The sequence below is a fragment of the Akebia trifoliata genome, chromosome 7 (assembly GCF_017979445.1).
Source record: "Akebia trifoliata isolate Shusen 1 chromosome 7, ASM1797944v1, whole genome shotgun sequence".
Lineage (NCBI taxonomy): Eukaryota > Viridiplantae > Streptophyta > Magnoliopsida > Ranunculales > Lardizabalaceae > Akebia > Akebia trifoliata.
Window position 1 is genome coordinate 19,887,222 of NC_141381.1, and position 20,114 is coordinate 19,907,335.

General features: G+C 37.4%; 1 protein-coding gene across 2 annotated transcripts in view; it reads left to right on the forward strand.

Annotated features, from left to right (window-relative positions):
* The window catches only part of SUVH4 (histone-lysine N-methyltransferase, H3 lysine-9 specific SUVH4-like protein), a 69,492-nt gene extending 50,216 nt beyond the window's left edge, over positions 1-19,276 (forward strand). For both annotated transcript variants that reach the window (XM_086447504.1, XM_086447505.1), the window contains 7 exons: positions 2,419-2,468; positions 2,575-2,663; positions 5,347-5,506; positions 14,861-14,966; positions 15,069-15,251; positions 16,802-17,038; positions 18,868-19,276. In XM_086447504.1, coding sequence (XP_086303630.1) covers positions 2,419-2,468; positions 2,575-2,663; positions 5,347-5,506; positions 14,861-14,966; positions 15,069-15,251; positions 16,802-17,038; positions 18,868-18,981 — 939 coding nt within the window. In that variant the 3' untranslated portion in view covers positions 18,982-19,276. The remainder of the gene's footprint in view (positions 1-2,418; positions 2,469-2,574; positions 2,664-5,346; positions 5,507-14,860; positions 14,967-15,068; positions 15,252-16,801; positions 17,039-18,867) is intronic.
* The last annotated feature ends 838 nt before the right edge of the window (positions 19,277-20,114 follow it).

Consider the following 20,114-nt stretch of genomic DNA (forward strand, 5'->3'; position numbering starts at 1 on the left):
CTGAACTTCGATTATCCATTAGCAAGCCTATGAAGCTCACCCCCGTTGACCTAAAGTCATCATCGTTGCTGATTGGCAGGGAGATAATAAAGAATTTGGAATTTTATTTAAAATTTCAAATGCTTTTTCAAGACTTAAATTAATAAAATACCATTGTAATTACTTTTGTAAAACGAAAAAAAGAAGTTAAAATTGGGTGAATCTACATCGTCCGATCATTGAAGAATTCCCTCAAAGAAATCCATTTTAATAATTTTCTTTTCTTCCTCTAAAATCTAAATATCTCATGGTATTCGAGCAATTTTAGGCTTGGAATGGTATTTTGGACATTTTGCATACATTTTTTTGTTGTTTCTTCGCCAGTTAGTAACAATAATTTTTGTCAAGGGGTAAGCCTCAACTTGTACTTTGTGTGTGTGTGGGTGGGTGGGTGGGTGGACCAAATTCTTAAAAAACAGTGGCAAGGAGATCTAAATTAAAAAAAAAAAAATGCATTTTATTGTTTTATAATATCTCTTTACATTGAAGGTCCTACCGAGAAAGAAATCTCTCGAAATAGACACCCTAAAAGTCATGTGGCACTGTAAGGAATAAGGCCGATGGTACTAATAAAATAATAATGTTTTGGAAAGGGTAAGACTTCCCCACAAAAAAAAGTCCATAGTTTCTTGAAAAATAACCAACACAAATGCAACTTATTGTCTTATAATATTCTTTACATAGAGGGCGTCACTTGAAATTAAAATCCCTGAAAAACTCCCTTAAAGTTATCTTACGATTTACACCTTAGTAAATAAGCTTTTGGGTGTTGATAAAGACCTCTTTGTAGGAGCGCTCCTTTCCCCAAAAATTCGGTTGTTTCTTTCCTTACATAATCTCCAAAATATGGAAAATGAGTCTTGTAAGATAGGATTTAAAAGTTGTGTTGGCAACTATGAAATAAAGATAGAATGAGGTAAAATCTGTTGAATGTATGTGTGTGTGTGTGTGTGAGAGAGAGAGAGAGAGGGAGACTACACAAATCCACCAAAACAAGTAGGATGAACAAAACTGGAGAGGTGACCAAATCTTTTTTGGGGTACAAAATATCCTTTGTTTCGATCTTCTGCTAGTGTATTCCTTTTTTAATTTTGTTGAATGTTTTTTTTAATTTAAATACAACCACAATATTAGTCTTGTAAATATTTTTTCCTCACATATAACATTCAAATACTGGATTTGTATACAATATGCATCATTCTAATATAACTATTAAAGAATGATACATTTTCTTGTCATTGGAAAATAGAACTTTATACGTCCCTAATTTAATGAAATGGCAAAACACGTCCTTATTATGTTGCTTGTGCTCACACATGGTACACGGATAGTAAATAGAGGCATCAAGTTGAAAATCGGCATTAGGGTTTCAAAATGGTTGAGCGCCATGGTGTTGCATCATTATTGGATTTGCCTCCCACATGCTTAGATTTTTTTGATTCTATGTGTCTAATTAGATTCCAATTTGAGGAACACCAGAAGTTGATTTTATCCTTTGTTTATTCCTTCCTGACAAATGTCTTGTTGTGGAGATGATTGAAACACTCGTTGTGTGGCCATCAAGAGGATTTGATAGCTATGCTTATCAATACATCATAATTATTTTATTTGTGTTTAGTAGGGGTAGTATGCTTGTTTTTTTCTTTTGTTATTTGGTTATGATATACAATAGATTGTGCAACTTGGGTTGGAGTCAATTGGTGTAATTGTGATTTTTTGGTTATGAAGAGAAGAGATAAAATGCCAGAAACTTAGGTGTAGACGTGTCTTTATGAGTTTTGTAATCTACTATATGTTTGCTCGTTCTTATTTTTTTATTTCTCTTTCTTTAAGTATTCCTTGGCTCTTTAACTTCATCTTATCATCTGTATGAAGACCAATTAAATATGTTCATTGATGAGTTAATGGATATTTATTGCGTCATTGACCAAAACTGTGTTAAATCTAATAATCTCTTTCGATTAATTCTCCCTAATTTAATACCATCATCATCAAATCCTTGTCATTTGGATTGTGAAATTGTTTTCTAGTTTTATACCATACAATCTAATCCCTAGTCGGAGGATATTAAATTGTAAATTTCTATTGTATGCTTGTGTTATGTTAACTTTTTGATGGACCTATATTATTTGTGCTTTGGTATGGTTACCTTTGGTAGGTAGTTGTTTGTGCCATTTTATTTTCTTTTTCTTTTAATGGATTTCCTATTTCCTATTTTTTAATTTTTTATTTGCATCCATTTTTGTAACTTACTCTGAAATCTTGTTTCACTCCTTGTTGATTTTGGTTGTCTTTTGCAATCATTTATTTATTAAGGTAATGAATTATCTTTATTATGGTGGTGATATCTCATTTTCTTTTGCTGTCTTCTTATTATAGGTTCATTTTATTCGAGCGCATGCATCTAAATCTTTTTCAGAATTACCGGGGTATGAAATGAATAGACAAGCAAATCAATATCTTCTCAATTGGATGCAATGAATTAATTTAATCTAATTTCTTAATTGCCTTGTTTCCTTTTTCCTGTTGCCAAAGGTTGGTATGCAAGGACATTAGTGGAGGTCTAGAAAATATTCCTATTCCAGCGACCAATTTATTTGATGATCCACCAGTTCCACCAATGGGCAAGTTCAACTTTCTGATCGACTACCTTAATTCTAGTTACTTATTCTTATTTTGTTTTGAGAATATTTTTGGACATATACTTGAATAAAATGGCTTCGAAATTGTCTAACGTAAAACACAACCAAGCAGCTATTTCTGCAACCACGCACATTAATTGTGTAGGTACACACCCAATGGAGTGTTTTAACAAAACATTCCCTAGAGTCAATTCTCTTGGTTAAGCAAAGGTTTTACATCCCAAAACAGCATTAACGAGGGAGGGAGGGGCAGGTATATATACTATAGGATTGATCACATCCTGATCCAGAATTGAAAGTTTTCAAAACCAGTATAGAAATGTTCAGAAATTTGGAATGAATACTTATTGGCCCTACTCTGAACTCTGGTAGTTGCCCCTCTCGCTCTTTGCCTACTAACACCAGCTATATGGATGTTGACATTAAGACTCAAATATGCCTCTAATCTGGTCTTTTTTATTTTCATAATGTTATTGTAAGAAACATTCAGAGAAGAAAGTATGAGAGAAGAAAAGAGATTGGGAGATAAAAGATTAGGGGTGCAGAAATTTTTTATTTTTATTTTGGATGGGTAAGCTGGACTTGAACCCACGACCTCAAAGTTGTTTTGCAATGTGTCAGACCAACTGAGCTATGGGTCTAAGCCTGGGGGGTGCAGAAAATTATATTTGCCTTTCCTGGGCCCACTATTATTATTAATAGGTAGGTGCTGGTCAATGACTGTAATACCCCCATGTTACAGCACAACTCTTCCCCTCAAGTTGAAGAATAAATATCAGCCAACTGTAGCTTGAAACATAATAAGATTCATACGACCACCACTAAGTGATTTTGTGTACACATGCCAATTGATTTTTTTGTCTTTACATAAGGTGATCAAATTGCACCATTTAACAGCTGCATCTCTAATAAAATGACAGTCTCTCTTGATGTGCTTCGTTCTTTCATGGAATGGAACACATGGTATGCATCCATGACCTCCAATCGAGCCTCCTAGGTACCATCCCTTCTTGGCTCGCTTGATGTGTCTTGCCTCCCATCATGAGATTTGCCGTGCCTTCCTTTGAGGATTACATCTCCCCCCTTTAGTTCAGCCATTAGTAGTGCGCTGTCGACCTTTGACGACATGGAATCACACTAACCACACTTGAACTTACTCAATTTGGTTCACCACGAACCGTACTTTATCAAGCCCCCTTGGAGTGAAGCTTCACTTTGATACCAACTTTCATGGACCTAGCCCCTTGTTATCTAGCGCCCATGCGGCACTCAAGCTAATCGCCACGATCTAGCTCAAGTCGGCCTTTCTCACATGTTCTAGGAGTTACCCCAACTCTCTTGGGCGCACACATACACACACACACACACTCTCTCTCTCTCTCTCATGAGAATTCTTCATACACTTGTGTATAACTTGGAAGCTTAATTACAAATGAGGATTACTTCCCTATTTATAGAGTTAGAAAGAGGTTGCAAGAATTATCTAGAAAACTTAACATAATTCCCAAATTCTTGAACCTTTCTAAAATATCTACACTTCCTAAATCTAGTACTCTCCAAAGAAATATCTAAATATACTTTAGAACTATCTACTATGTATAACATGGAACACTACTAGAAACTTCTAGATTCTTCCAGAGTATTCCATGCGTTTCTAGAGTTTTCCGGCTGTTTCTAGAAGTTTCTAGTTTTTCTAGAACATTTAAAAATGGAGAAATTTTTGGTTGCATGGTGAAGCTGTGACCTATCGCCCTCTTCAAAGCCAATAAATCACTTCTACTATTAACCACATCGCACTGGAGCATCCCTAGGATGAATCAGATTTTTTAATCATCAAAAAACAAAACCTTTTTAACATAGCTTCCCATCTCAGTCTTTGACTGAACTTCTTTTTGTTCTTTTCCGAAGCCCTTTGAGGGTTTAGTTCGTCCATTTATGGACTTTTAAGTTCTGAAGTTTCAGCTTCATTGATCAACTCTTCATTAAGACATAACTCTTCCAAAACAAGTGGTTGTGCTGGACTGTTTTTCTGTGTTGCGGCTATATCAAAATTAGGAGTAAGGAGACTGGATGTTCGCGTGTGTAGGTACCATTGGTCTTTATGATGCAGGTGTAAGTTTGCTATCTTCTACACTTAGTTTTGTGTGTTGTTGGAGTGAGTTAGTTGTTCGTTATTTATGTTAGTAACAAGCTGAAATAGTTAGGTGTTGGAGTTAGTATTGCTAATTTCTCTTCAGTTTTCTTTTGTTGCTTTAAGTGTTCATGCAAGGGTAATGCAGTCATTTCACTTGGGCTGTTATGTTTCTGTTTTGCCTATAACTAGGCTATCCAATGTAGTTGTAAATCAGTTTTACTTGAATGAAATAGATTCAAGAGAGAGAGAGTTTTCTCTTTCAACTTAACTTCTCAACTTCTCTTGAAGTTTTCACACAAATTAGTCTAAATTTTCAGATCTGATTGCATTAAATTAGAGTTTGTTGTGCGACACTCGTTTGTGTGTAGTAATCAAAGGTCACATTTGATCTGCCTTTCTATCCCCTCTTGTTTCCCTTTCAAGCTCTAGTATTTTCTTCTCATGAATGAAGTGCAAATAATTTTTCTAAGGTTGTGCACTAACTTTCTTCCTTTCATTTTCACTGACCTAAATATCCCTGTAAAAATATAGGTTATTCATATTGCCCTTCTATCCAAGTCTCAGAAAGTGTGAGCCTCCCAATGACTACTGGTGGGTGCAATTGCAAAGGAAATTGTATCGATTCCCGGACTTGTGCTTGTGCAAAACTTAATGGATCTGACTTTCCATATGTTCGTAGAGATGGTGGCAGGTATGGATTGACTTGAACTTCTAATCAATTTTATAAGAGAATTTCTAGAAAATGTTAGTATTAAGGACTGCAAATCACTGCCAACTTACATTCCTCTTGGTAATTTGCTATGTATCAATAAGTTCTTTTCCTTTCCTTTTTTTAAATCCGTATTTTTTTTTTTTTTTGGTATGTATGCATGTATGTTGGAACTTAGGTGTAATATTGGCAAAATGTTGGTATTAGCTTAAGAATCATAGCAGTTATTGACGGCATGGACCGAGCCATGGTCACCTTAGGCCAATGGCATGCCGAAAGGGGTTTTTGCCTGGGAAAAATGGTTGTTCATGATAAAATTCCTCTTACTATTTATGCTCGTACGTTCTCAAGCTTGGTTTGTACCATGACTACCCTATTCATTCCATTATACAAATAGATGGCTGTAGTGTGATTTCCTGCATTCTCAATGTTGCAGTTGTAAATGGAAGATTGTGACTGAAATTCAGGTCTCGTTTAGTTGATTAGTTTACAAGTGGGCCCAAAAAAATTCTTTTGGCCTAGTCGACACAAGTTTTAGGTTCATAATCCATATGGAATCCGGTTTTTTAAGCCTGTAGTCCAGCCTACTTTCAGTCCATTCAATGGGTCATTAATCATTACAGAAATTCAATAAATCCCATAAGAGAATTTCTATTCTTTCTAGTAGTCTTAGTTTGTACTTGTTCTCTATATTGAAGTTATAAGAAGTTCCAGTCCGGCTCTCTTTCGTTTATCATTTCACCCATGTTGCCCTCCACTCACATGACTTTGATCTGTCAACAAACCTCTCCGACCCTCTCTCAGGGCAGGAAGATCAGGTGATCAAATCGTTCTCAAAGTCTGGCATGCAGATAAATAAATGTACCATTTTGGGCCTTGGATCATTGTTGGGGCCTGGGATTGAGGTATCGTTTGGTATGGACGTATGTTTAGGTGATCAGATTGGAGGGGGTTAGCCCGGGTGATCCACTAACGTGCCATGTCCATGCTCAATTGGTGGGTTATTTCGTGGGGGCATTTTATTGTCATCCCAAAAAGCATCATGGGGTGCATTTTTATGCTCTAATATCAGGTGCCAATTGTGGTCAACGGTCTCTATGTGCTTCTGTAGGATCCCTTTGTACCCAAATCAGTCTATTTTATTTTTTTCCCCCCCAAATGATCCAAATTTGACGTTCCCTTCAAGTTTGACATATGTAATGTTTGTACTCATTCCTGCATCCCACCCATTGTCCTATACATGTATCATTAATCTGATGGGCCATACTAGTGGAGCTTGGATCAACTAAGACAATTTATTGGTGGGTCCGCAAGAAAAAATGAATCATGCACGTCAGTGTCAATTGTCTTATGCAAAACCTTTTTTTTATTATTTGGAAAGGACACATGAGCTGTTGTATTAAATGACATATTGTGAATCTTTGACATATAGTAGTAATAATGGGATGACTGACTTATGGCGATATAAACATCTTCATTATGGAAAATGTGTTGATGTGATGCTATCTGCTGAGCTTCTTTCTTTTCGGTGCTGCACATGCCTCCATCACATTTTGATTATTTCGTTGAGAGCTTATTAATACGAACAATCCTTGCAAGTCGGTGAGTCTTTTTGGTCAGGATTTGGCTGCGTCATTGATTCATAACCTAACCCACAATGATAAAGTACTTTGGTAGGTAGAGGTTTGAGGATCACAACTGATGTGAAAATCACATTCAAGATGTGATTGATCTAATATTTCACAGGTGCGGAAGCCCACCATTACTATTTGTTAATATCGTTAGCCTCTGGCATATTTGGGTGATTGGTTTCTCGGTAAAGTTGCCATTAACCAAGGCCTAACGAAAAGGGCCATTTAAGTTGGTAATTTTTCCTGACTACTACAAGCTATTAACGATCACTAGCTAAGCCAACTTCAACTATGCCAATCAAGCGTGCATGTGATCCTCAGTACATCTCTATAATTTATATAACTATCAATAAATCTTGTTCTCTATTAAAGATACTTGGAATCTCCTGGATTTCAGAAGTGATGTGTTGCTCTTATCCATCCCATGCTACATGGGAGATCAGACATCACAATTTACATCCATTCATTTTGCTACACCCATTCATTTTATTCTTATTTAGTGTCTTACATGACACCACGGAAGTATTTTCATAAAATAAATCATTTTCGCTTGTTCGTGACTTGCATGACCATAGGTCAAAATTTATCTCACATCTCCTAGGTGTTCACTCTACATACACACACTCAATGGATAAGCACGTTCTCAGTTTAAACTGCAGGGATTAATCATTTTCTCATTTGGTCAAACTGAAATTCTTCATTTTATAAATAAAATCATCTCTCGAAAGCATAAACCATTTTCAAACATTAAAACTCAGTTTTTTGTAATTTTTTTTTTGAAAATGATTATGAAAAAACTCATTTTCAAAAGTTTTCTTAAAACTCAAATTCTCAATGTTTTTGGTTTTTTATTATGTAAAAAATCAGGTGGATAATCCTAACCAAGTGACTTGACTTCTAGAATCCGATCATGAGAAAGAATCAGATTCTAGAATGTGAACCAAATTACCCCACATATTCTTTCGTATGGATTCTAATAATTTTACTCCTACTACATTCTTTGATTCCCCTGTTCACTCTGTTTTGGGTTTTCTTATGTTGAAAAATGGGGAGTTGATGGCTATATTATTTTAGGATACTGTTAATGAGCTTTAGGAAGCTCTTGCATCAACTTTTGGTCTTATTCATAGTAATGCACTTATGTGTCAATTGACTCATAAATCGTAGACAGAGTCGATGTTATTGCAGGTCGTATGGAGAGACTGTTAAAATAAGTAGTAGTGTCCTTTTTGGTCTTTTCATCTATTTTAGATTATGTAACCTTTAAAGCCTAATTAGGGCTAATTAATCAAATATCAAGTTTCTCTCTTTTTTAATTTGGTATCAGAGCCTCCATCGATCTTCCACTTCTTCCACTTCTGCGACAAACTCCGACAACAAACTCATCCCTATAATCAGCACTCTCTCTCTCGTTTTTCAATTCTTATCACCCCTACGGGGGTCCTCTGTGTATACACACCCTAATCGCATCATGCGATAGGGAGTTAAGACTGTTTACAGCCTGCGATTTGGATTTTTTCACAGCAGTGATGCTGTACTCACAGCAGTAGATGTATATGAGTCTTGCGACACACAAAACAACCTCGTTTAGGCCTTACGACACTCACAGTAGATGTCTGTGAGTCTTGCGACACCCAACACAGTTTCGTTCAGATCTTACGACACCCACAGTAGATGTTTGTGAGTCTTGCGACACCCAAGATAGCTTCGTTCAGGTCTTGTGATCACAGTAGGTGATACCCTTTGAGCAGGCGACTCTTGTACGACGCTGGTAAGTGTGTGTTAAACCCTGCGATCACAGCAGGCTACTGTTTTTTACCAGTAAGTGTGTGTTTTGTTGGGTACGAAACTATAACCTCTGTTATGAGCCTTGAGACCAGAGCAGGTGGCTGTTATTTATGTTTTCGATCACAGTAAGAGTTTTATAAGGGCAGCAGCAGCTGTTTTTAAAGACCTACGGAGGTCTGTGAGTACAACACAGTGTTATTTTGGGGCTGTTCTAACAGCAATATTACTCCTTTAGTTTCTACACTTGCGAGAATGACTATTCGGATAACCTACAGTAGTGTTTAATCAGCTTCCACTTATTTTTCGATCGTGTATTGTCACCTTTAGGGTGCTGCGATCACTTTATTCTAGGGAGTCGCGTCATTATCTTACTTGAACTCTCATCCAACCACAGTACTCGGATTCTTTGATGGCCTCTGAGATATCTTCTTCCTCGATCACTGGTAATAGTAATGGATCGAGTGGTCCTCCTTCTCATCTGACCGACTTTCCCGGTATACAAATTACTACAGTTAAATTAGATGGTCCGAATTATCTTCTTTGGGCACGGTCAGTTGAAATGTTCATTGGTGGAAAAGGGAAGATTGGCTACCTTACAGGAGCGGACAAACAACCTGCACAGACAGATAGTTCTTACTCACATTGGTTTGCTAATGATTCTATGGTCCGTTCTTGGCTAGTCACTTCTATGCAACCACACATTGCGGCTGGTTTTATGTTTTCCTCGACAGCAAAACAGATATGGGATTCCGCAAAGAGCATTTACTCGCAACGTCAGAACAACATCAGAATTTTCAACTTGGAGCGTGAGATTTCTCGTCTTTCACAAGGAGACTCTTCAGTTACCACCTATATATCACAGCTACGTGCTCGGTGGGAAGAGTTGACTTTCTATTCCTCGTCCTATGCCTGGAAGGACCCTCTTGATGAGACATTATATTCGTCGATTCTAGATAAGAATCGGGTTTTTTCAGTTTCTAGCTGGTCTCCGGGATGAGTTTGAGTATGCGAGAGTTCATTTATTGGGTATGGACCCATTTCCATCCCTACAGACCGCATATTCGTATGTCTTGGCTGATGAGAGTCGTCGCGCTGCTGTCTTACCTCATTCTGCGGGAGATCACTCTGCTATGCTTACTCGTTTATCTTCACCGCAATCCTCTAGTGGGTCTATGCCTACCCGTCAGCGACATAAGTGTGATCATTGTGGTAAGTTGGGTCATGTGAAGGCTCGATGTTATGCACTTCATGGTCGTCCAAATCAGCAACGTCAACAGTCTCAACGACCTTCAGCTCATGCAGTTTCTCAGTCGACTACTGATTCAGCACCTCCCTCAGCTAGTACATCCTCATCAGACTTGGTATCTCTTTCCCAGGCTGAGCTTGACAAGTTCAGGAAATTCTTCAATCAGATGGAGACCTCATCTCAGCCGGTCTCTACATTCGCTCACTCAGGTAACTTTGCATCCGCACACAGTGTTTCCACCATTTCCTCACCATGGATCATTGATTCTGGTGCCTCCGATAACATGACCGGTACGTCCTCTCTATTTAATACTTATAGTATTTGTTCTGGTCATCGCAAGGTTCGCCTTGCTGATGGTTCATTGTCTTCTATAGCTGGTCAAGGTCATGTTCCTATTACATCTTCTTTATCCTTGACTAATACACTGCATGTTCCTCAACTCACTACTAACCTTATATCTGTTAGTAGCATTACAAAAAATTTGAATTGCAGTGTAATTTTTTATCCCTCTCATTGTGTCTTTCAGGATCTGGGGTCGAGCAGGACGATTGGCACTGGACGTGAAGTGAATGGACTATATTTGTTGGACGTACCCGAGTTACCTAGCACTCATTCTGTTTCCCAGATTAGTAGTAGTAGTCAATCTAATAAGGCTCTTGTAATGCGTTGGCACTTACGCTTAGGCCACATTTCGTTTGGATATTTGAAACACATGTTCCCTACTTTATTTAATAATACCCATTTACTTGATTTTTCTTGTGAAACTTGTCAATTAGCTAAACATGTGCGTTCTTCTTATCCTGTTAGTATGAATACTACTGCACCTGCTATATTTGACCTAATTCATTCTGATGTGTGGGGTCCTTCCCCAGTCCCATCCACTCTAGGTTTTCGTTATTTTGTCTTATTCATTGATGACCATAGTCGTACCACTTGGGTCTATCTTATGAAACACAAGAGTGAGGTTTTTGGGATTTTTAAACAGTTTCTTGCTATGGTTCGTACCCAGTTTGGTCGTACCATCAAGACCTTTCGTTTTGATCATGGTACTGAGTACACCTATAGTGAAGTCTTAAAACTTTGCTTAGATTCTGGCATTGAGCATCAAATGTCCAATGTTAAGACCCCTCAACAGAATGGTCGTTCAGAGAGAAAAAATCGTCATATTCTAGAGTTAGCTCGTGCCATCTCTATGGGTATGAACGTGCCACAGTCTTATTGGGCCGATGCAGTTCTTACTGCTGTTTATCTTATTAATCGAACCCCCTCTCGGGTTCTTCAGTTTGCTACGCCCCTTTCTCAGCTTTGTCAAGATCGTCCCCTGTTTCCTCTTTCTCCGCGTGTGTTTGGGTGCGTATGTTTTGTTCAAATTCTTGACCAATCTCGTACTAAACTTGACCCTAAGGCTGTAAAATGTATTTTTTTGGGTTATTCCTCTACCCAGAAAGGCTACCGGTATTACCATCCTCCCTCTCGACGGCGTTTCATTTCTCGCGATGTTTCCTTCTTTGAGCATACCTCATATTATAATGGGTCCGTTAGCACTCACTCTGAGTGGTTTCCCTTAGACTCCCCGGATGATCCCCTCCCTGGTTCCTTTCCTCTTCCTTTACCAGTTCCTCCATCTTCACCTCTTGTCCTTTTGTCAGCCCCTCCTCTGCAGGTTTACTCTCGGCGTCCACGTGATACTACCATCACTTCTATGTCAGACCAGCTCGCCTCCTTGCCTTCAGATCCGCTTCCTTCTCTTTCCGGTGATGATCGTCCTATTGCCACTCGTAAGGGTAAGCGTACTTGTACTTATCCTATTTCTCATTTTATATCTGATTCTGCACTCTCACCCTCCTATCGGAGTTTTCTTGCTTCTGTTTCCGCTGTTTCTCTTCCTACAACTGTTGCAGATGCTATTGCCCATCCTGAGTGGCGATTTGCTATGATTGATGAGTTGAATGCTCTTGAAAAGACTCAGACTTGGGAACTTGTTCCTCTCCCGCCTGGAAGGAAGGCTGTAGGATGTCGCTGGGTTTTCACCCTTAAGCATAATCCGGATGGTACTATTGCTCGGTATAAGGCCCGTTTGGTGGCCAAAGGTTATGCTCAAACTTATGGGATTGATTATCAAGAGACCTTTGCTCCGGTTGCCAAAATGACCACCATTCGCGTTCTTCTTTCTATTGCCGCTATACGAGGCTGGCCTCTCTATCAGTTAGATGTCAAGAATGCGTTTCTCAATGGTGATCTTCAGGAAGAGGTTTATATGGTCCAACCTCCTGGATTTCTTACCTCTGCTTCTCCTACACATGTTTGTCGTCTTCGTCGTTCTCTTTATGGATTGAAGCAGTCTCCCCGTGCATGGTCTGAACGCTTTACTAAGGCAATGCATCAATTTGGTTTCCATCAGAGTTCTGCTGATCACACCCTTTTCTTACGTCACTCTCAGGGTAAAACTGTCGCTCTGATTGTTTATGTTGATGATATTGTTATTACTGGAGATGATGATCATGGCATTTCTGAGGTAAAAACTTACTTAAGCCGTCAATTTGAGATTAAGGACCTTGGGTATCTTCGTTATTTTCTGGGTATTGAGGTTGCGCGGTCTCAGTCCGGTATATTTATCTCTCAGCGAAAATATGTCCTTGATTTACTCAGTGCCTCGGGGCAGCTTGGTTCTCGTCCCGTTGATACTCCTATTGAGCAGAATCACAGGTTGGCTGATTCTGAGGGGGAGTGTGTGTCGGATATTGGGCAGTATCAACGACTTGTGGGCAAATTGATCTATTTGTCTATGACTCGCCCAGACATTGCGTATGCTGTTAGCGTTGTAAGTCAGTTTATGCACTCGCCTCGGACATCTCATCTTACTGCAGTCTATCGTATCCTTAGATATCTTAAGAGATGTCCTGGTCGAGGTATTTTATTCAGTAATCATGGTCATTTTCGTGTTGAGGCATGGACAGATGCAGATTATGCTGGTTCAATGACTGATAGACGTTCTACTTCTGGGTACTGTACCAAAGTAGGTGGTAACTTGGTAACTTGGCGCAGTAAGAAGCAGGATGTGGTTTCTCGGTCGAGTGCTGAGTCAGAATACAGGGCTATGGCACTTGGAGTGTGTGAGTTGTTGTGGCTCAAGATCTTATTAGATGACCTGTGTCTTCCTGTACCAGTCCCTTTTTTACTATATTGTGATAATAAATCAGTTATTAATATAGCGGCAAATCCGGTTCAGCATGACAGAACTAAGCATATCGAAGTTGATCGTCATTTCATTAGAGAAAAGATTGTTTCTGGACAAATTTGTACTCCCTTTGTTCCTACCTCTCAACAACTTGCTGATGTGCTTACTAAAGGTGTTAGTAAAATCACCTTTGAAGGTATCTTGTCCAAGTTGGGCGTCGTTGATATCCACGCACCAACTTGAGGGGGAGTGTTAAAATAAGTAGTAGTGTCCTTTTTGGTCTTTTCATCTATTTTAGTTTATGTAACCTTTAAAGCCTAATTAGGGCTAATTAATCAAATATCAAGTTTCTCTCTTTTTTAATTCTTAATTTATGACGTCTTTGGTAGACTTTGACCCGTGTTTGAGTAGCTCTGAATTTAGATTCTCTGGCTCGTCCTACTGTTCATACTTCATACTGTTAGTACTATTGCCACTGATTCTCAATTTGATACTCATCTGTCTCATCAAATTCTATGAGTTTATTTTGAGGGCTCGTGTAGCTAAAATTATTTGTTCTGGTTGCGCACATAAACTTTTCCTCTTAATGCTTCTGAACCATGATTGTCATATTAGCTTTCAGTAATCCATGTTACACTCTTTGTTGCTGCTACATCTTCCTCATTTCTTAATTATAATACTTGGATACAACTCATGATTGCCCTGCTGCTGTTGAAGAAGTTGTGGTTTGTGGAGCCTGATGGTACTGTTCAACAAAGAAATATTCTTAATCAATCCACATATTTTGTCAGTCGAAGGGGAAATCGTACTTTTATGTTAGCATGTTGCTAATTCTAATTCGTTAGGAGTATGTATGATAGTTATGGTAGTTTTTTTTTGTTTTGTTTTGTTTTGTTTTCGTTTTCTAAGTTCTCCATTATTTCGTATCCCAGTTTGGTGGTTGGACTTTTTCCAATAGTTGCTAGTTCGATATCTATCACCAATGGATCTGCTTGGTTCCTTAAATCTATTTTTTTCCTATTAGCAATCCATGGTATTCTTTTTTTTTTTTTTACCACTAGAGCATTAATTTTTTCTTAATCTATCGTCTCCTATTAATTCCTCATTCCCACCCTCTTATTCTTACACCACTCATCTATTTCTTTTACTATTCAACTCTCATATATCGTGAATGTCCTCGTATCTCTAGTTCTTATTGTAAGGGCATTTGTACATGTTTTAATGTGCAAGAAATAGATGATATGCGTGAATCATTACTCACTATCCCTATACCTCTATTTTCCCTCTTGTCTTTCTTTCTTCTTCTAAAACGTTAAACAGCTTTCTAGTTCATTACTTGGTGTCAGCCTGGATAATGAAATTTGGAAAGTTGATTTGTGTGCCTTATTGATCATTTACTCTATTTTTAATAGCTACAACTTTCTATTTGGTGCTTGCTATGAGCTGTAGCTACAACTTTTCGTAAATTCTCTTACATACATTTCTTTTTTCAGATTGATTGAAGCTAAAGCTGTTGTTTTTGAATGCGGGCCAAACTGTGGGTGTGGACCTTCTTGTGTCAACCGAACATCTCAGCGTGGATTGAAGTATCGGCTTGAGGTTGCATAACTATGTCCTATTTGCTACACCATGCCTTGTTTGTAAATGATAGTTTCTGTACTGTTGCATATGCTTCATTACATTATCAATGTCTTTTAACAGGTCTTTCGTACACCTAATAAAGGATGGGCTGTAAGGTCTTGGGATTTCATTCCCTCTGGGGCGCCTGTATGCGAATACACTGGAAAACTTATGAGGACCAGTGAGTTAGACAATGTTTTGGAGAATAACTTCATTTTTGAGATTGATTGCTTGCAGACTATGAAGGGGCTTGATGGAAGGGAGGTAATGTTACTGCCACTAAAGAATTTATTTTAGCTTGTTTTTATATTTTTTACTTATTTAATTTAATTTTTGTGGATAGAGATCTAGTCCAAGCTAGTTTGTTTGTTTGTTGCTTTGGTTAGTAACAATGTGAAATATTTAGTTGTTTGTTGGAGTCAGTGAGTTAGTTGTTGAAGTTAGTTAGTATTGGTAGTTTCTCTTTGGTTTTCTTTTGTTACTTTAAGTTTTCATGAAAGGGTAATGTAGGTATTTCACTTGGGCTGTTATTTTTCTGTTACGCCATATGGGCCATCGAATGTAGTTGTCAATCATTTTTAGTTGACTGAAATTGATTCAAGAGAGTTTTTCTTCCAACTTTATTTCTCAACTGCTCTTGAAGTTTTCACTCAAATTAGTCTAAATATTGAGATCTGATTGCATCAGATAGTTAACTCCTTGGTTTATTGTGTGGCATTTTTTGTTGGATTTTTTGTATATTTGTTAGACCTTAAACTGCTATATCTTTTTTTACTACTTGGTGAGCTCTATATTTAGATGTTTTTAGTTACATTTTTATTTGTTCTTGACCGGAGTTTGCCATTAAAGGTGGTTGTATAATCTTGTCTGAACATCTTTATCACTTGTTCATGTGTATTTTTTGAGGTCATGCATTATTTTATTATTCTTAGTATTTATTGAATTTGGTATAGTTTTTCTAAAATATTTCACAGTAATTTACTGATATTTTTTGTTCTCAGAGAGTAAGCTCGCCAAAAGTAGCACCATACCCTGTCTGTGTTCAACCAAGCTGAACCCTATTTCAACCCTCCATATTCCTTAGCTGATCACTACTAACCTTATATCCTCCTTAGGAGTGATTTTTATTCTTTTTCATTCCCTTTTTTATTTATCTAATTGAAAATTGTTTGGCACTGTTAAGGCATGCCTTAGCTGACTGAGAGGTGGAGCAATGGTTCAATGTCCTGGGTGTGTTCCCTAGGGTCGTGAGATTGAGTCTCCACAGCTGCAACTTTACCCGATATGCCTGTTTGTGGTGACGGTGTATCTGCAGGGATTAATCCCACTTGTAAGAGGGTGGGAACACCCTATTGGATTAGAAAAAAAAAATGCGTGCCCAAAGGTTAATATCGCTTTTATCTCTTCTAGATATCCCCCTGAGAGCCTATCCATTCTCTTAAAATCCTGGGATCAAGAAGAATCTGATTGTCTTGGATTTGGACCCTAAGCTAGTGGAAGCACTGTCTTCCACTGGGAACTTCTTTCAAAACCTAAGGCTTAGCATTAGTCATTTGAGGATTTGAATTTGGCCTTGAATGGTCTTTAATTACCTTTTAGAAGTTCTAATCAACTTGTGGTTGACTGAGCTTTATTTTGTTATAGTTTTAATCATGGTTTTTTTACTTGATCTCATATTCATTATATTAGGTAAGTTTTCAGTCTTGCATCACATACATTCATAACCTCAGTTTATTCATTCCTGAGCATTTTATATATCAGTAATGCCTATGTTTCATACGGAATTCCAATGTAATATGACTCATGTCTGACAGAGACGACCAGGAGATGTATTGATACCTCTGAGTACTCATTTGGATAAAACTGATGACAAGAAATCGGAAAATGTGCCCGAGTTCTGTATAGATGCAGGCACAGTTGGTAATGTTGCAAGATTCATCAATCATAGTTGTGAGCCTAATCTTTTTGTTCAGTGCGTTTTGAGTTCCCACCATGACTTCAAACTGGCTCGAATCATGCTATTTGCTGCTGACAACATACCTCCACTGCAGGTTATCCTCTGGTCCTCTTTCCTTCTTTTTATCTTTTAAGCCTAATTGATTTCTCCAGATGTTTCTGAATTTTTAGCTGTAACTTTGGTTCTCCTGATTTTTTTTTTCTTTTATTAAGCAATTGGTGAATGTTATGTAATGGAAGATGAACATATTTTCTTGGTGTGATTATTAGGAGTGCAACTTGGCTCGGCTTGGTTCGGATTGGGGTCAAATTTGAACTGAATCGACATAGGTCGGTTCCACTAAATAAGAAACAGAACCAAACTGAACTGAACTACCTATAGAACCAAACCAATCCAAACCGAACTAAGGTCGGTTTGCTTCAGTTGAGTTCTACGGGTTGCCAACATGCTTGGAATCAACATATTTTAAATGAAAAATAAGTACATAATAACCATGAAATTTATGTCCTAACTAGATTAATGGATAGTCATTAATGTATCTATAGAGAAATGTTATTAATTTGTCCATACAAAATTCATTAATCTATGTCTTAACTCCTAAAATAATTCATAAAAAAATAATATATATTTCTTTATTATACAGTGGTTTGGTTTGGAGGTCGTTTGGTTCTATACAAGCCTTGAACTGAGAACCAAACAGAATTGATCGGTTCTCCATTTTCTTAACCCAGAACTGAACCTCAACTTTTTCTAAACTGAACCGAACCAATTCAAAGCTATCGGTTGCACCCCTAGTGATTATCCCATTATTTCATCAAGTACTTATTTAGAAATATAACAGAGTGTGTTATATACAGTTTGGTTTTTTTATGCAAACTAATAATAGAAGACAATCACAATTGAAAAAGATCTAAAACAAGAAGAGCATACCGATAAGCTGACCAAATCTAAAGAGCACTTTTGGTGATTATCTTATGCTTTTTCCTCGCTATCAGTAGTGCTGGGTAGCACCATATCATTTTCCCATAACAGTGGGACATAATTTGGGTTTGAACAAAGAACACATTCATTGGAAGTGTAATCAACCATGGATTATTAATTTGTGCCTTGAATAAAATAACAAAGCCTTTTGTATTCTCTGTATCATTTCATTGCCATTACAGCCAAACTCAATTTGGGGACCCACAACACCACGATCATAATAAAAGCAGTGACATAACTATCGTATATCTAAAAAAGATTCAAGTACATCTGTCAGATTCTCAATCGACTAATTAGGCAGACTACATTGGTTCGAATTGGTATGCAATCAATGTTAAATGATAGCAATCAGTTCCTGGTGAAACAATATTCAAATTGTAAGTTTGAAACAACACATGTAAGAATTAAATGCATGTTCTAAGTTGTAAAACAAAATGTCGAATCAAATCCGACATGTAACTTATTAATTCGATCGTTCAATGTGTTGCTTAGGAGAAACTTTTGGCTGTTTTAATTCCTTGTTTTGACTGCATAGGTTTATCATTTTGCTTTGAATATAATCTCAAATTTAGTCTGAGCTGATCGAAAGTGCATCTTTAGATTACATGAAAGATGCCGTCCTTGGATCTGCCCTACACTGAACACACCTAAGTGATTCAACTCACATTGGGCGATGAGCTTCCATGGCAGATCTAGATGACACTATTTTTCAGTCCCGAGGGTTGCCATCTAAGTTGTGGACATTTGTATTGAGTTTTTAACATCTTATGTTGCTTTCTTGTGCAACGAAATGCTTTGATCCTTAATGATCCTCTGATGTTGTCAATCTCTTTCCTTGGATTTTAAGTGCAACGATGGCCAATATTCATTTTACCCTAATATGGGTTAGTTTTGGTTGGATGTGATTTTCGAGTAATAACTGTTGTCCTATGTTATGCACAGGAGCTTACATACGACTATGGCTATGCACTTGATAGTGTAATGGGTCCAGATGGCAAGATTAAAATGATGCCATGCTATTGCGGTGCAGCAGATTGTCGGAAGCGTTTGTATTAGGTGATTCATTTCCACCTAGGTTTTAAATTTCGTTTCTGGTTTATATTTCAGCCAGCTTGGAAATGAAAATATTTCCATAAATAGCTGTTTTTTCTGAAAACTGTGTCATTGTGGAAAAAATTAGGACAAGAATTAATAACTGAAGAAAGTTAAAGCATGTATCAACTCAAAACTCTTACTAAAGAAAATCATTTGTTGTAAGAAAAGAATGATCAAAGCCATTGTTTAGATCCTAATACAGGTATCCAAGATTCGGATTCAGATTTATATAGGAGCAATTAACTTCTTTATTCTATAGTTGCAAGTGTGAAGGCATGATTTTCTTTTATTTTCTTACTCAGCATAAGTACTAATTGAAAAATATAAATTAGAAAGAAAAAAAGATTGCACTTGGTTGATGCATAGATATTGTGTATCAAAAGATATGTATAGGCTTCTTCAGTACATGTCTTACCACCATTCTATTCTTTTTTGTGGTGACAATGCTTTTGATTATTAATGATTTTGTTTTAATCTTCTGAGTAAATTTATATAATTGTGTAAATTGAAAATTTTCAGTAGATATTTTGATGAAAATATGACAATTTAATACAATATTTTTGCTTCCTCTTTAGCTCCTCTATAGACCGAATCAAAGCTCAAATGCCTACAAGATGGTTCAGCCTTCTTGTTGATACAATTAATCACATATAATGAGTCTGATGTGACAATTATCCTCTTAATCGCCCTTTGTTTTCTGCCATTTTTTAACAATCAATAATGGCTTGAAGATCGATTGAAGCAATATCAGAAATAAAAGGAGGAAGAGCCACTACCAGATAACAACTATTCCCCTCTAGAGGCCCTACCAATAAAGCCATACCCTTGGGCATTATGATTTAAAGACCCATCAAATTGTTTTAAAAGAGACACTCTTCCATTGACCTCTATAGCCCTAACAGTTCAACCAACCCTTACATGACTTTGTTAGCATTGGCATATTAGAACGTGGAACCCCATTGAAAATTCCTTTGCTTAACCTGCTTCAGGATTCCCTATTTCTTTCTCTCCAAAAATGGTAGATTGCTGAGCAAAAAAGTTACACTAGGCAAATCGTTAGAAATCCCGACTAAAGAACAACATATAATATACTC